Raw genomic sequence first — 14,599 nt, forward strand, 5'->3', positions numbered from 1 at the left:
ACTTTAATATCTCTTGTTCTTATGGCTTTGATATAATAAATCATAAATAAGAAAAAGAAAGTTTCTTAAAATAAAAACAGCTTTCGAGCTCTCGCGAGACTCCGAGGTCATTCTTGGATTGGTCTGCGCAGCGCCGTGAACTCGAGATCGCTAAGCTGCTAAACCCCGCCCCTTCCGTCACTCAGTGTACTGCAGGGTGCCGCTCCACCCGTTTATTCTGTTCCAATGACAGGAGTGTCCGATCTAAAGGATCAAGCTGGATCCAAACTTTCTCACTCATCATTCTTCTCACACCGCACATGCTTTGACATCTACTGAATCGAAATGTCGTCCAGATCACTATATTCGGTAAGTCTTTGAGTCTATGCTAGCATGCTACTGCTAATGGTATCTGTCACGTTCATGCAACACTTGCAGTATGTGTCTCGCGTCTTCCTCAGAGGATGCTTTTAATAACTCATTAAATATCAAATCATATGTCAACTTTAACAGTCTCATCGGAACATCCTCGCACAAAGCAAATCAAGGTCTTTCTTATTAGTTTGGACACACCTTAGACACTCATTTCCACAGTAATACTATCAGTAATTAATATTAAGAAATGCAAAGTTTGAATTATGCGAAGACAGTCATGTAGGAAGCAAAGAGACAAGTTATAAAGTGTGTCAAATAAATATTGAACACGTCACCACTTTTTCACGAGGGTGCTGTTGACATAAAATTTTCACCAGATGTCATTAACATACCAAATAATCCATACATATGCAAATCAATTCACAAATTAAGTTATGTATAATAAACTATAATGAGACAGGGAAAAAGCATCGAACACGCCTTTGTTGGTAATGACATCTTCAAGACGCCTCCTGTATGGAGAAATGAGTCGCTTGCATTGCTCAGGTGTGATTTTGCACCCTTCTTCCACACGAACAGTCTTCAAGTCTCCAAGGTTCCTTGGGCCTCTTCTATGAACTCCGATCTTTAGTTCTATTGGATTCAAGTCATGTGATTGGCTTAATTCTCATTCTCTGAAACCAATTGAGAGTTTTCTTGGCGGTGTGTTCGGGATCGTTGTCTTGCTGAAATGTCCACCCTCGTTTCATCTTCTTCATTCTGGTAGATGGCAGCAGATTTGTTATCAAGAATATCTCCGTACATTTGTCCATTCATCCTTCCTTCAATTATATAAAGTCTGCCAGTGCCGTATGCTGAAAAACAGCCCACAACATGATGTATTCACGTCCAAACTTCACTGTTGGTTTGGTGTTTTTGGGGTGATGTGCAGTGCCTTTTGACCTCCAAACATGTTGTGCATTATGGCCTCCAAAGAGTTCAATGTTGGTCTCATCTGACCAAACTATATTCTCCCAGTATTTCACAGGCTTGTCTAAATGTTGTGCAGCAAACTTTAAACGAGCTTTAACATGTTAAAGAAAACCTTCTATAACCAATGCCATCAGTTTGTTTTGCAACAATATTGGTGTGAAGGTCTTGAGTGAGCTCTTTGGTTTTACCCATTATGAGATGACACCTTGGTAATGAGACACCCGTGTATATGCCATTAGTTTGGGCTGAACCATCTGATGTTCATTTCCATTGACAAGGGGCAAATAACTTAATTTGTGAACTTATTTGTTTTGTTTGTATGTATTGTTTATTTGGATTGTTACCGACCTCTGGTGAAAATGTCATTTCAACAGCACATTGAGAAATATGTTTAGAGAGACAAATGGTGTTCAATACTTATTTTACCCGCTGTATAACGTTAATGAATAAATATACGAGGCAATGAAATTACAATTAAAATCACAGTAGATGCATTTTTATATGTATTAAAAGAAGTCAGGAAATAAATGTAAAAAAATGGCTGTAAATCAAAATGATAACGCATTTTAGCCTCTTAATAGTTGGCACCTTTGCCTACATTATAGTTCTGCGTACTGTGAGCGGTGCATACTCAAGTCAAGTGCATTGAGCCACATCCCAGTCCAACACATACCTAAAAAAGAAAATAGTCGAAGAGCCTTTAACACAAGTTTATGTTCTCATCCAGTCAAGGCATCTGATGCTGAAGAAGAGAGATGTTTTCGAAGACATTTTGGAGGAGAGGCGGAGCTCCAGTGATCTGAGATATGCGCTGAAGTGTTATACGCCCACACTGTATAAGGGACTGGTGCCCTGCAAAGCCAGCATGCTAAAAACCCTCGTTCTGCAGTCTGACCACATGCAGCATGTTATTAAACAGGTACCCTACAAAACCCCACTACCGTACTTTTATGCAGATTTACACATAGGCTTAGATTTGTTTCTAAACATCCTGTCAATTGTGTGTGTGTGTGTGTGTGTGTGTGTGTGTGTGTGTGTAGGTTTCATCAGAATCAGGAGAAAGCAGCGAGTGTGTTACGGAAGAAGCGTCTCTTATTCTGGATGAGATGGGTCAACGTCTGCAGCTCAGCACCGTTCGCTTCTTCGTCTTCACGCTCAGCAAAGCCTTTAAGAGACTCTTCCGCAGTGTGTGTGTCAATGAAGAGGGCATTCAGAGAGTGAGTCCGTCGCAAAATACATAGTTGAACATCACCAACACTATACGTCTGGTAAATCATCGGATCTGATGTGAATCATTGAGCGTTGTTGTTATTCAATGGAAAATATTTAAATCTCATTTTACATTCAGCTTTGAACGGACGGGTTGTGTTAATGGCCTGTGTTCTCGCTCTTAGCTTCAGCAGGCTGTGCAGGAGCATCCTGTGGTTCTGTTGCCCAGTCACCGTAGTTACATGGACTTCCTGATGATGTCATACATACTGTACATGTACGACCTGCCGCTGCCAGTGATTGCGGCTGGAATGGGTGGGTATGGATGACTTTCAATCAAAAACTAGCGAAGGAACCATTCTAAAAACATATAATTCCTTAACACAAAAAATATAATAAGCATAATTTTAACATTTTGTACGACTTTTGTTGCTTTTTCTGCTGAAGTTATCGATACCGTAATGGAGCACGATTTGTCAGTTTTAAATGGTTACTGTAATGAGAATATTTAAGGCGATAGTTCACCCAAAATTCTGTCATCATTTACTCACCATCAGGTTGTTTCAAACCTCTTTAAATTGTTTTGTTCTGCTGAACACAAAGAAAGATATTTGGAAGAATGTTAGCAATTTTCAGTTCTGGGACATCATCCACTAGTTGAAAAAAAACAGTGTGCGTTTTTTTATTCTGCTGAACACAAAATGAGATATTTAGAAGAATTTAGGAAAACAAACCGTTCTGGGGAACCTTTGACTTTCATTTCATTTTTCTTTCTATGGTAGTCAATCACGTTCCAGAAGTGAAAATTACTGACATTCTTTCCACGATTTGTGTTCATCTGACCAAAACAATATAAACAGGTATGAAATAACACGAGGGCGAGTAAAGGATGACAGAATGTTTGGGTGGACTGTCCCTTTCGGCGTTTTTGTAAATATGTAAACAAAGATACCATAAAAAAATTAAGGGTCGATTAAAGAGACAGTTTCTTTGCATTAGTGAGATTTTGAGTTTGCTTTTCTTTTCGTGGGGTCATGAGTTGGGATTGTTTGTTCAGCTGTCTTTGTATTTTTACAAGACAAAAGTACGACACGTTCCTCAGTCAACATCACTGTTAGTCCTGGAACAACACTTCTATCAGATTGTAGGTCAATGTTAGATTAAAGTTAAAGAATGAGTTTGTGGCTAGCATACCGTACACATCTTGATAATGTGGTAAACAAATACTGAACACCGTTAAATGTTTTAGTTTACTTTTTCAAATGAAGGGTGAGTAAATAACTTTGCAAAACACTTTATTTATTATAAATATGTTATTTAAAGGATTTGAGCAAAAAAATGACATATCCCCTATGTGCATGTATCCCTTTTTCCAAAAATGAAGCACGTGACCTCTTCTGATGTTTTCTGTAGATTTTATGAGCATGAAGTTTATCGGTGAGATGCTTCGTATGTCGGGTGCGTTTTTCATCCGCCGGTCGTTCGGAGGAGATAAACTATACTGGGCTGTGTTCTCAGAGTATGTGAAGACGATGTTACGGGTAAGACTCATCTTCTAAAATGCTCGTAATGCCAAACAAGGTCATGGGCACACAACGTTTTAAAATAAAGTGATAAGAAACAACAAGGTTGCAATTGAAGCAGTCATGCTTTTCTAAACCCGTGTGAATGCCTTTCCTCCGCTTTATTTTTGGTTTAAATACAATAGAGGTCAAAATGTGACTGTCACTGTGTGGAAAAACAGATCATTGTGTTTGGCAAAAGAAAGAAAGTCATTCCGGTTTGGAGTGTTAGGAAATGATTCTGTTACAATCTACTCCAGCGCTTTTTGAACAGACAATGCAATGTAAAATATATGTACATAGAACACATGGAATTATTGTATTTTGTTCATAGTTAATGGTCTATAGGATTTTACTATAGAGTAAATTACTATATATATATATATATATGGCACACCAGTACATCCAAAGCATCAAAAGAAAGCTCTCGGGTGATGAGGAATTTTTGGAGTACGTTATTTCTTTAATATAATTCCTGAAACGCCTTCTATCCAGTCAATAGTTTCACAGATTTGGATCTTGCTTCAAGCGTCACATAATGTTTAACCTCTGCTTTTGCAATCTGTCTTGCTGTTGATGCCTGAATTATCATTAGTTTGTGGCTACGTAAAAATGTTCTCACAAACCTTATCTGACCCTCTTTTTATGGGTTGTGTCGTTCATTCAGAATGGATATGCCCCAATAGAGTTCTTCTTGGAAGGAACGAGAAGCAGAACATGCAAATCCCTCACGCCAAAGACAGGTAATGTAACGTGACCGTACATTTGTAACACTTTTTATCGCACATTTGAAAACAGACGATCTCCTCTGCCATGCCTTGTTTTTCGTAGTTCACGTTGATGAAAGTTTTCTGCTGACTCTTGCATAAATTGTGCAGCGTCGAGCCTTTCCGCACGTTTTGGCCTTTTTTATTGCCGCGCCGATAAATTCAAGGTGACAGGCAACTTTTTTTGGTCGGAGTGAGGAAGCGAGTTGCCAGCGGAATGAAATTTCACAGGATTTTCACAATTGAATCATAGTCCCGGGATGATATAACACCCCTGACTCGTTTATGGCGGAGAGGTTGAAAATGACTGCTGAAAATCTGGCAAGCCCAACGTAGGGGTCATCAATCAAAGCCAAACAAAAGCAAATTTAGATGAATGAGAGAAACAAAACGGTCCGCCTCTTTGAACACGATTTGTGTCAGCTTCATCTCTTTTCTTCTCCCTCAGGGTTGTTGAATATTGTGATGGAGCCGTTTTTTAAAGGGGAGCTGTTCGACGTCAACCTGGTTCCGGTTAGCATCAGCTACGAGAGAATTCTTGAAGAATCGCTGTATGCTCGCGAGCTGCTCGGCGTCCCGAAGCCCAAAGAATCGACCTCGGTGCGTGATGCCCGACATGCCTTGCTTCAACACATACGCTGCAAAAATATATGACTTGTTTTTCAGTAAATCAAGGCTGAAAAAGATATAGTTCATATACACTCACCTAAAGGATTATTAGGAACACCTGTTCAATTTCTCATTAATGCAATTATCTAATCAACCAATCACATGGCAGTTTCATCAGTGTCATTTGCCGTGGTATTATAAGTCCAGCTGCATTATTCTTCAAGAAGAAAGTCATATTCAGTCACGATGCCTTGAGGTTGAGTAAACATGGGGAAATTTTGTTTTGCCTCTGAAAAAGCCCTCTAAGCTTAAACCTCCGTGAATGTAAAACTGAATTCAAGATATATTTTTTTAAAACGTCTAATGCAGTTTTTCGTTTGAAGCAAATGTTTAAGGGATGCTTTAATTATTTTATGGAAAACAAGATAAAAATACATTGTATACACATGTAGTATGAATTAACAATAGTATATTTACATGTCTTAATCATTGATTACTTGTTATTGTAAAGTATTAAAAAAGATACAATAAATGTTTTTTACAGCGTAGCAGAAATGTACCATTGAAATGTTTGTAATGTGCATTATTTTGCTTCTCTTGCTCAGGGTCTGTTAAAGGCCCGGCGGGTCTTGAGCGAGGATTACGGCAGCATGCATGTGTACTTCGGTCATCCTGTGTCTCTCCGCAGTCTGGCAGAGGGAAAAGTGAATCGCTGTCAGTATAACCTGTTGCCCAGGTACAAAATTTCAGCTACCAAACTTGTTTATTTAAACAATCACACGTACGCAAAAAAACCCAGTCTGATTGTTTCAATAAGGCACATGCCTCAGAAACCCAGTGCGGAAAATCTGGAGTTTCTGAGCGACACCGCGTTTCGTCTGGTGCGCACACAAGAGGAGAACATGGTTCTAAAGCCCTGGGTTCTCATCGCCACTCTACTCCTACAGAACCCCGATGGACTGGACCTCTCCTCTCTCAACGAACAGACAGACTGGCTCAGACACCTGGCACTGGCGTTGGGAGCGTTCTTGGACTGGCCTGGTAAGAAATTGCCACGTTCAGTCTGTCAGGCTTCTCCCGACAGGAAGTACTTGCAGGATTTGGTTGGTGACGTCCATTGGATCGAATGTGGCATTCGCATCTGGGAATTTAATTGACAGTAGGGTGGGAGTTGGTACCCTGTTTGTTGTAGTGCTGCCCACATGGCTATGAAAATATATACAATTTACTTCAAGAAAAAAAGTAGGTTAATACAGATAGGATTTTGCTGGCAATGTCAGTTTGATGTCACTTGACTAAGTGTGAATGAACATTTTTATATCTCAAACTTAGGTGGCGGTATAGAGGCAAATGTTACAGATTGCAGCTTTAAGCAACCCCATGTTTCTTGGATCTGTTGGGAAGAAGGATAAGTGATTCCCAAATAAATAAGCAGAAGGAAATAAAAAGACACCATTGCAAGTTGAGAATTTTTGAGTGCATCGTTGCTTAAAACGTGTAAAATGATCTTCGGTTATCATGTAGTAGAGAACGTACAGTCAGAGGGATATTATCGCAAAATATTTACCAAACAAAATATCCCAAAAGAATGGCATGTCTCTTATCCATGTCTCGTTCTCAAATTTGCCTCGGTGTATCAAAATGATCATGCATATCTGCAAAATGCTAATTCACCATTGATAAAGGAAAGATGCTGAATAAATGATGAAATAATGACTCGACGTCGGTTTAAACAGCACTCAATATCTTCTTTTTCTCCACAGATCAGGAGAGCTGTGCTCAGGTCATCAGCTGTAGTTTAGCTCTGCACAGAAACCTGTTGAGCGTGTCGGATGAGCACGTTCAGCTGAACGTCGCAGACTCTGCACAGGTCGAGACCACACCAGAGGAAGCTGTGTTTCAGCGAGCAGTCTTCGTGCTCTCTTGCGCCTCCTACAGGAATCAGATCTTACACGTGTTTGTGCGACCTGCTCTCCTCGCAGTGGCCATGCAGAGCGCAAACTCTCACAGAAAAGGTGAACGGTGATCTGTCATCTTTGTATCCAAGATTATAAAAATATCAGTTTACAAACCAGCGTGTGTGTTCCAGATGACATCTACAACTGCTTCGACTTCCTGAGGAACATATTCTCCAATGAATTCATCCTGTGCCCTGGAGACTTGCTTCAGGTTAGACCGCATTCACAAAACATATGGGGAAGGGGCTTGGCATGTGAGCAAACGTGTCGTGACATGCAGCGAGATTCATTTTGATATCAAATTTCATTCAAAAATCATTGTCGTGTTTGTGTTTTTGCAGGACTTTGAAGAGGCTTGTTCTTTGCTGGTGAAGCGTGGAGCATTACAGGTGTCAGAACATGAGATTGTGATGTCAGCGAGCGGTCACGGCACTCTCACATTTCTGTGTGCCATTCTGGAGCCGTTCGTGCAAGGATACCAGGTGACCTGACACACAATGAGCAACTGTACATACAGACGGGTTCAAATTGGTTGGTACCCCTCCACAAAAAATGCACAATTTTCTCTGAAATAACCTGAAGCTGACAAGAGTTATTGGCGTCCACCATTGTTTATTACATATTTAATAGAAATCAGACTTTGCTTTAGATTTTTTGTTTAACATAATATTGTAACCAATAAAACAAATGAAAATGTCATGGACAAAAATGACGGGACCCCTAACCTAATATTTAGTTGCACAACCTTTAGAGGCGATCGCTGCAAGGAAATGTTTTCCGTAGAGACTTCTGCACCTGTTACAGGTACTCCGGCCCGCTCTTCCTGAGCAAACTGCTCCAGCTGTCTCAGGTGTGATGGGTGCCTTCTCCAGACTGCAAGTTTCAGCTCTTTCCTAGATGTTCGCTAGGATTCAGATCAGGACTCGTAGAAGGCCACTTCAGAATAGTTTTGTTCTTATCCATTCTTGGGTGATTTTAGCTGCGTGTTTTGAGTCATTATCCTGTTGGAGGACCCATGACCTGCGACTGAGACAGAGCTTTCTGTCACTGGGCAGTACGTTTCGCTCAAGAATGCCTTGGTAGTTTCATTGTGCCTGATGCAGCAAAGCAGCCCCAAAACATGGCCGAGCCTCCTCCACGTTTCACTGTAGGTATGGTGTTCACTTCTTTGAAAAGCTGGATTTTTTTTTTTTGAGCTGATGCGACATGCCAAAAAACTCCAGTTTTGACTCATCTGTCCGAAGGACATTCTTCCAGTAGTATTGTGGCTTGTCAATATGAATTTGAGCAAATTCCAGTCCGGCTTTTTTATGTTTTTCTTCAAAACTGGAGTCCTCCTGGGTCTTCTTCCATGGAGCCCACTTTTGGATGGTGCGACGTACCTTCACCTTGGAGTTCAGCAGTTATCCTTAGTTCTTTTTCTACCATTGGCACTATCCTTCTGTTCAATGTGGGGTTGATTTTCACCTTGCAGCCGCGTCCAGGGAGTTTGGCTACAATTCCGTGGACCTTAAATCTCTTAATAATATTAGCAAATGTCATAGGAATATTGAGCTGCTTGGATATGGTCTTATAGCCTTTACCTTTATCATGCTTGTCTACTATTTTCTTTCTGAGCTCCTCAGACAACTCTATCCTTTGCTTTCTCTGGTCCATGTTCAATGTGGGGAACACAATGATACCAAACAGCACAACGACTACTTTTCTCCGTTTAGGATAAAGGAGCATTGCGTTAAGAACGCAAGGTTGTGGGTTCGACACCTGGGGGATTGCAGATACCTATATAAAATGTATAGGATAAGGGTACCAACAAATTTGAGCTCATCTGTACATATCTATGTCTTCAGAGGTGTACGAAGACCTTACGTAATAATGCGTTATGTTATTATTATCTTAGAATGAGCTATTTCAAACTACATACACCGCAGGTCCTCTTGCATTGAATTCACCTAAACAGACAAACTGCTGAGTCGCAAAAACTTTATCTCCTTCGGCAAAGCAACGGAAATGTGACGACACGTTTGTCCTGCGTCAGTCTCACTAGTGTTTCGTAAAGGAGGGGTGGAGTGAGCCGTTTATTGCAATTCACAACCTCACTGCTAGATGCCGCTAAAGTCTCCAGATTTTTCCTTTAACAAATCAGATGCAAATTCTATGGGGAATTTGTCTGCTTTAATTTACCGGCCAACACTAATGCGTTTTCGTTTGAAAACTTTTTCTTTCCGTTTTGGCCTTTCGTCCACAATGAAACAGCATTTTTGTCAACGAAACCTTAGTTTTTCGGAAACGCACTTGAAAGTGGATACAGTTAAAAACGCTGTTTTCTGGTTGTAGTGTGGATGAGGAAAACTATAAACGATAAAAACGATGATGCGTTTTTCAACACGTGACACAGTTGTTTCGGCTTCTCTCCCGTTTGACAGCATTAATGTCAGTTCGTGCATACTTAAGATTGCATTTTAGGAATATGAAATATTTAATTACTCGCAGCTCAAGGGTATTTTAGTTTACTAAAATAAAAACTTTGAAAACGTTCCTGTTCATTGAAATCAAATCAAATATTGACCTTTAAATGATTGGAAAAACTTAACTCACGGACAAATTTAAATGTTGCTTCAAAAATAAACTGAAGTAAGTTTAAAGCAGTAAACTAAAAGAAAACGTAATAAATCCTATATAGCAAAATTTAAACGGAGCAATAAATTATAAAATTACAAAAACATACCAAAATTGCAAAAAACTTAATAACTCAAAATCTAAAAATAAAAGCTAATTTAAAATATGAACAAAACTAAAATCAAAACTATATTAACTATGTCGCAGCTATTGTTTGGCAGCAGAGCGCGAGTTACGTTTTTTGCAGCTTCGTAGTCTTGTGTTGAAGGTTGTTGAAGGAGACTCATCTCTAAGTTACCTCATTGTCCCTGTATTTAAAAAACAGTGTCTTTGCGCCACATCGACGTGACATAATCGTGGATTTATTCATGCGCAGTACATGGATGTGAGCGTCTACAGACGTTACAGTGTGGATTGACAGCGTTTGGAAAACGCTAGTTTGGACGAAGAGCGTTTTGAAAACGAAAACTCCGATTTTTACTTATGTGCAAATGTCATAAAACCAGTGTGTGTGTGTGTGTAGGTGGTGTGTAGGTTTCTGTGTGAGAACGTGTTGGAGAACCTGTTGGAGAAGGACTTTATTCCTGCTGTGAGGAACTTTGCACTAAAACTCATATTAGCAGGTAACACAAGTTAATGTTGATCTGGCTGTTAAAACTGCACTAGTTGTCTTTTAAAGCCTCAATTTGTGCGCGACTAAACACCAAAACAGAACATATTAATGTGATAAATAGGCTTCCTGAACTCCCCTCTGTCTGCCATAGTGTACCAAACAGATAGCCCCATCTCAAGCTGATGCCATTGGTCGATGTGGTGTGTCCACATTCACTACTTTAAAATAATCCGGTTTCTCTGTGTTTGTCATTCTGGTATCAGGTCGTCTAAAGTGTTATGAAGTCTTATCCTCAGACCTGCAGAAGAATGCTCTGGTAGCCCTGCTGAGACTCAAAGCCGTGAGGAAAGTCAAAGTGTAAGATCTACATCTACACAGACTCCCCAAGTTTTTACAATGTTTGATGCGTTTTTATTAGGGATGTAACGTTTCACTTAACTCCTGATGTGATGCGCTTGATCTTAAGGTGAGACTTAGAAAGTGCAAACTAAATTGCAATTGAAAAAATGACAAAAGTCTCTTTAATATGATCAATCTAAGACGTTGTCTCTGCTTTTCCTAACGTGGATTCTTTTCCTGTTTTTAAAGAAATATCATCACGTCCACGTTTTCCAAGTTTGTGGTAAACACAGCGCCCGCTGCTGTTCAAAACATGTATCGCGATTCCATTCATATCTCAACTGGCTTGAATCGTCACATATAATCGATTTTCAAGCGGCTCACTGTGAATCGTTACATCCCTAGTTGTAGTGGTTGTCTGACTGATGTGACCTCTTACTCACAGAGGTGACCAGATGACGCTGAAGGTGAACAAGATCGCAGTGAACACATTGGAGGATACGCTGGGTAAGAGTGTATTGAAGTATGATGGACATGCCATCAGACTTGTGACGCCGTTCTGTTTTTCAGCTCCGCTCATCTTAACTTGTTTACATTCTTCTCCTCTGTCACGCAGGAGGTAAAATCCCTACCCAGAAGCCCATCCTCGCCCGACTGTAGTCTCGCACACACTTTCCACTCTCAGGAGGGCCAAGCCAAACCAAACTGCCTTCATTACCATAATGCCAAATTCTGCAAGGTGGCACGGCTTCGCTGACTACAAAGGTTACCTGTCATCGAGCTTTAAAGGACGTCTGCCATCTGGGACGTTCCCGCTCCGTTAGAAACGCTTCTTTTTATCTCTCTACGTCTTCGACGAACTTGACAGCGAGCTGCGTGTCTGATCGGCCTTCGATCTTTGCCGTTTCATTATCAGACGCGTTTTAAACGGATGTCTGATGTTGCAAAGCATATGAAGTCAGACGCGTTTGAACGTCTTGTTCTGTCGTTCCTGTGCGTTTTAAAACACTGTGACTGTTTGATACACCGTTACTGGGTCTGTTCTCTTTTCTTTGTGTCTTGATTGAACTTCTTTTCATTTTGCACGCTGTGTGTTTGTTTGTACTGTAGATTTGGCCGTCTGTCGCTGGGGATCTGGGTTTTTATGAATCGTGTTACAAAAGTGGGTCACTCAGAACTGTGTTAACTCTTTAGGAGATGAATAAAACGTCTCTGATAAAAGTGAATCGAGTCGAAAAGGGAAGCATTTTGTTAGATGACGGCCATGCTGTTTAGCCATTGCAGTGTTTACACAACCTTTTATTTTTCTAAATATAAGTTAATATCTTTCATATTATCATAACAAACGTAAGGTTTTATTTGAAATATCGTTGCTATTTTGGATATTTCACAATGCCTTCCAGTAATGAGATGTTTGATGATACAAAGGCATGATGCGCCTGTCGCTGGGTTGGCGGCAGTTTACAGAAACGCTGTTCACTGGTTGAAATATCCCTTTTTATTTTCATGTATTACATCAACAGTTAACAGTTATGAAGTAAAATGGCTCCGACTCAGGGTTTGAATTACAACATTAGTTTAAACTTTTAACATGGTGTGAAATGATTTGAGCTGATATTTAAAAGAATCTAACATATATTTGCTCATCGTTATTTGAAATCTGGGTATATTTTCCTTTCCGGTCTTTGGGGTGATCATTGGGTATTATCTTTCTTTGGATGAAGTACAAAAGTAAAGCCATGGTGTTCATCATCTTCTCCAAAGTCAGTTCATCAAGTTAAGTAAACAAACTGAAAAACAATATTTATGTTTACATTGAAAAGAAGCTTTAAACTAGGGCTGTCAAGCGATGAATTGCATTCTGAATAAACGTTTGTGTTGACATCATATATGTATGTGTACTGTACATATTCATTTTGTATTCATAAACATGCACACCTACATGTATAAACTGTATTTTGGAAATAATACCAACAATTTAATGTGTATATATAAGTGTTTATTAATTGTTACGTTCTATTTTTCTTAAATATAGGCATGTTTGTTTTTTACGAACACAAAATAAATATGTACCGTACACCGAGATGTAAACACAAACTTGTATTCTGAATGCAATTCATCACAGCTAATCTTTTTACAAAATTCAATGAATTTTTCTTGCAGAAAAATCTAAATGGATTAGACAAAGTTTTAATGGAAGTCACTCCTTGATGGTTGAGTATTTTGCTCTGATTGTTTGCCTTGATAAAACTAGATCAATATTATGGGTCGTTCGTCAGTGCCTGATAAAGTTGAAAGGAACAAAGATATCTATTAAAGATGATCAACTACCACAAAAAAAGCTTGATTTTTTTTACTTTTAAGTACAGTAAAACAGAAGTAACATCATTACCTTTCTACAGAAGCTTATATTTGCCACATTGTTGAAATCCATTTCCATGGAGAAAAATACTTTTGTTGTACAGTATATTTGTTCTTCCAGTCTTTAACGTTTTTACTATGCTGTTCTGTAACCGATTCTTGGGTGATTCTCATGAAATCTGGGTATCATGTCATGTCAAGGTTACTAAACATCTTTCTCTGTGTTCGTCAGAACAAAGACTTTCATACACATTTGAAACAACTCGAAGGCGAGTAAATGAGGACAGAATAAAAATGTTTGTGTGATGTGTTCCTTTAGAAAAATATATAAAGTAATCTGTTAACCTCGATGACTTTTTGTGTCATTTGAGAAACTCTAGTACAACATCCAATTGCTTTTTCAGAATACTTTAATTTGACTTTAGTTTAGATTACAACATATAATTCACACAGACAAATCAGTACGTGTTATGGTAATGACAAAAAAGCAATAAAATACATAATTAATTAATGGTAAAGTAAATTACATTTCATATATATTAATCATGAAATGTATCCTACGAATATCTAGGGCTAAACCACTAAATAAATGAATTCATATCTTCATCACTAACAGAAAAAACACATCCTCTTGATGCCTTTTTACAGTGATGAAGTCAGCGTTGGCCTCTAGATGGCAGACTTGGATATGGAGTTACACTCAAATCAAGCAATTTTGGGCAAGAAATCGTTTTTTCTCCTTTACTCACCTTGTCTTGTCACCTTGACATATTGAGTGTTTGCGCTTTAGGTACAGTTCAGTATATGTGAACTCTATCAGTTTGAAGAGCATTGTTGTCCGTCCCCACATATTCAAGCGTCTTTCAGGGCACATACTGAGAGAAGACATTCAACAGATGAACATAAAGGAGAACTATTTTTTAACAATGCCGAACAACAACCAGTTGGCGCTAAACGAATGTTTTCTGCAATGTTAACGTAACCAGAGCGTACTCCTCAAAGAAAGACTTTAAACTCTGATCTGTGTTTGTGTATGTGACGTGACAGGGCCGTGACAGAAATACAAGGCTACTAGAATTGAAGTTAATTTTGACAATAGTTATAATAAATAAAGTAGAAGAACTGCACATTCATTCATATAGTTACCACCCAAAGTGAATACTGATCTTAAAAAATACATGTTTGTAAGTTGACTGTTGCACTTTCTCAAAGAGGAGTATAGACCCATAGTTTGTCAAC

At 39.1% G+C, this 14,599-nt stretch overlaps 1 protein-coding gene across 1 annotated transcript; it reads left to right on the forward strand.

Annotated features, from left to right (window-relative positions):
• The first annotated feature begins 143 nt into the window (after nt 1-143).
• Nucleotides 144-13,708, forward strand: gnpat (glyceronephosphate O-acyltransferase). The gene is made up of 16 exons (XM_079475281.1): nt 144-348; nt 2,054-2,245; nt 2,367-2,543; nt 2,721-2,850; nt 3,949-4,076; nt 4,765-4,840; nt 5,313-5,464; nt 6,079-6,209; nt 6,291-6,514; nt 7,237-7,488; nt 7,563-7,642; nt 7,773-7,913; nt 10,571-10,670; nt 10,924-11,017; nt 11,445-11,506; nt 11,616-13,708. Exons 1-16 carry the CDS (start codon nt 325-327, stop codon nt 11,657-11,659), a joined length of 2,007 nt encoding a protein of 668 aa, XP_079331407.1. The 5' UTR covers nt 144-324; the 3' UTR covers nt 11,660-13,708.
• Nucleotides 13,709-14,599: the final 891 nt, after the last annotated feature.

The sequence above is a fragment of the Barbatula barbatula genome (assembly GCF_947034865.1).
Source record: "Barbatula barbatula genome assembly, chromosome: 15".
In the NCBI taxonomy this organism is placed as follows: Eukaryota; Metazoa; Chordata; class Actinopteri; order Cypriniformes; family Nemacheilidae; genus Barbatula; species Barbatula barbatula.

What these genes read in the sequence shown, in the direction of transcription:
- gnpat (XM_079475281.1), top strand. Translation starts at nt 325, where the DNA reads ATGTCGTCCAGATCACTATATTCG. An exon ending in CGTTCGTGCAAGGATACCAG is followed by an intron (nt 7,914 to 10,570) that starts GTGACCTGACAC and finishes GTGTGTGTGTAG; the next exon opens with GTGGTGTGTAGGTTTCTGTG. An exon ending in ACTAAAACTCATATTAGCAG is followed by an intron (nt 10,671 to 10,923) that starts GTAACACAAGTT and finishes TTCTGGTATCAG; the next exon opens with GTCGTCTAAAGTGTTATGAA.